The sequence below is a fragment of the Amblyomma americanum genome, chromosome 2, assembly GCF_052857255.1.
Source record: "Amblyomma americanum isolate KBUSLIRL-KWMA chromosome 2, ASM5285725v1, whole genome shotgun sequence".
NCBI classification, from domain to species: domain Eukaryota; kingdom Metazoa; phylum Arthropoda; class Arachnida; order Ixodida; family Ixodidae; genus Amblyomma; species Amblyomma americanum.
Window position 1 is genome coordinate 173,518,385 of NC_135498.1, and position 1,670 is coordinate 173,520,054.

The following is a 1,670-nucleotide window of genomic DNA, read 5'->3' on the forward strand; positions in this document are numbered from 1 at the left end:
CCCGTTTGCCTTTCCGATCGTTTCGATACACTTCGAAGTTGGGTAAATCGGCCAAAATTTGCGCATCCGTTACGTCACTATTTAGCCAAGTTTCTGTTAGTATTAGTATGGTGCTTCCGGATGACGACATGATGTTTGATATGAATTCGCGCTTTGGAAGAAGACTACGGATGTTAGTGAATATTATCGATAACGAGAGAACATTGTGCGGTGGAGCGGGTCGACGATTTGTTAAAGTTTTGTGACGGGGCAATTGCTATGCTATTTCCGTAACTGTTTGGGATGATGCGTCAAATACATAGCGTTTTGAGCCGATGTGCAGGGTTTTGAAGCGCAAGGAGTACTTGTTATAATTGGCTTTGGCAAACACTAGTAACTGTTTACGCGCGTGTGGAACGGTGCGGGAAAAGTCCTCTCCAATACTGTAGTTTGTGACTTTTAATTTACGGCCATTTGATAACAGTGCATCTTTGGTTTTATGAGATAGGAATTTTACGATTACGGGACGAGTTCGGTCGGCTGAATGATTTCCGAGGCGATGCGCTCTTTCAATGTCGTTAGGTTCCAAGGTTATATCAAGATTATTGCGGCAAACATCAATGACTAGTTTTTCTGACTCAGCCCACGTTTCAGCGCTAGCAGGGTCAGGGATGCCATAGAAAATGAGGTTATTCCGACGTGATTGGTTTTCCGCGTCATCCAGGCGTGTTTCTAGTTCTTCAATCTTTTTAGCTTGGTTGATTGTGGTTGACTGCATTATTTCAATATCGTTTCTGAGGTGAAGAAGTGTTTGGTAATGCGCTTCGAGATCGGCCATTCGTTTGTCTAGGCTGGCTATGGTTTGATCTGTTGTGTTCAGCTGTGTTTTGAGGCCCTGTATTTCCGTAATCAACAGGGTCTGTCCCGCGTTTAGCTTCTGTAGTTCAGCGAGTACAGCAGCGTTTCCCTCAGGACCAGGGTTAGTCTCAACGTCACCTGATAGCATGAGCAAGGAATGAATTACGTGAGCGCACTCAACGGCAATGGCGACACAGCAGTGCGGGCTCGGAAACTGCACCAAAATATAATTACTGGATTTTTTAGCGAAGAGGGCATACGATGTACTGACCTGCATCGCAAAGGTAAGCGGATTAGGTGGCTGCGCTGTGGTGCAGTCACCGAGCCCACGAAGCGGTGTCAGCGGGTGAAGCTCTTTTATACATGTTGGCATTGTTGCTGATGTCGATGTGGCCACCCATGGTACTGTGATTTCCGGTGTGTGCAGCTCCTCTGGCGGCACATCCAGTAGGGACGAGCACTCGTCGGGCGGTAGATGGCAGGAGCCCGGGTCATCCCCAGTGTACGGCAGTGCGCACACCGATGACGCCCCCGTAGACAGGCCTGCCAGGGACGGCAGCAGCAGGCTGGCAAATGCGAGGACGGTCGTCTGCATCGCAAAGGTAAGCGGATTAGGTGGCTGCGCTGTGGTGCAGTCACCGAGCCCACGGTTATGGGGGCTGTGGGGCAGTTTCGGGTTTTGGGACGGAGTATGAGGAGCTCCGACTTCTCCGGAGAGCATGAGAGTCCGATACTCCGCGTATGTGTTTGGGTGAGGGTAGCTGCCGACTGCAGAGTATTCTCTGTCTCCATCACTGCCATGGGTGGTCCATAGAGTGATACCATCAGCATAG

The 1,670-nt window shown here is 49.8% G+C and overlaps 1 protein-coding gene across 1 annotated transcript; it reads right to left on the minus strand.

Annotated features, from left to right (window-relative positions):
- Positions 1-256: 256 nt before the first annotated feature.
- On the minus strand, positions 257-1,433 carry LOC144119281 (uncharacterized). The gene has a single exon (XM_077651945.1). The coding sequence runs from the start codon at positions 1,430-1,432 to the stop codon at positions 257-259; it is 1,176 nt and encodes a 391-aa protein (XP_077508071.1). The 5' UTR covers position 1,433.
- Positions 1,434-1,670: the final 237 nt, after the last annotated feature.

Bases quoted from the DNA above. Each gene is read 5' to 3' on its own strand.
- LOC144119281 (XM_077651945.1), bottom strand. From the start codon at position 1,432: ATGCAGACGACCGTCCTCGCATTTGCCAGCCTGCTGCTGCCGTCCCTG.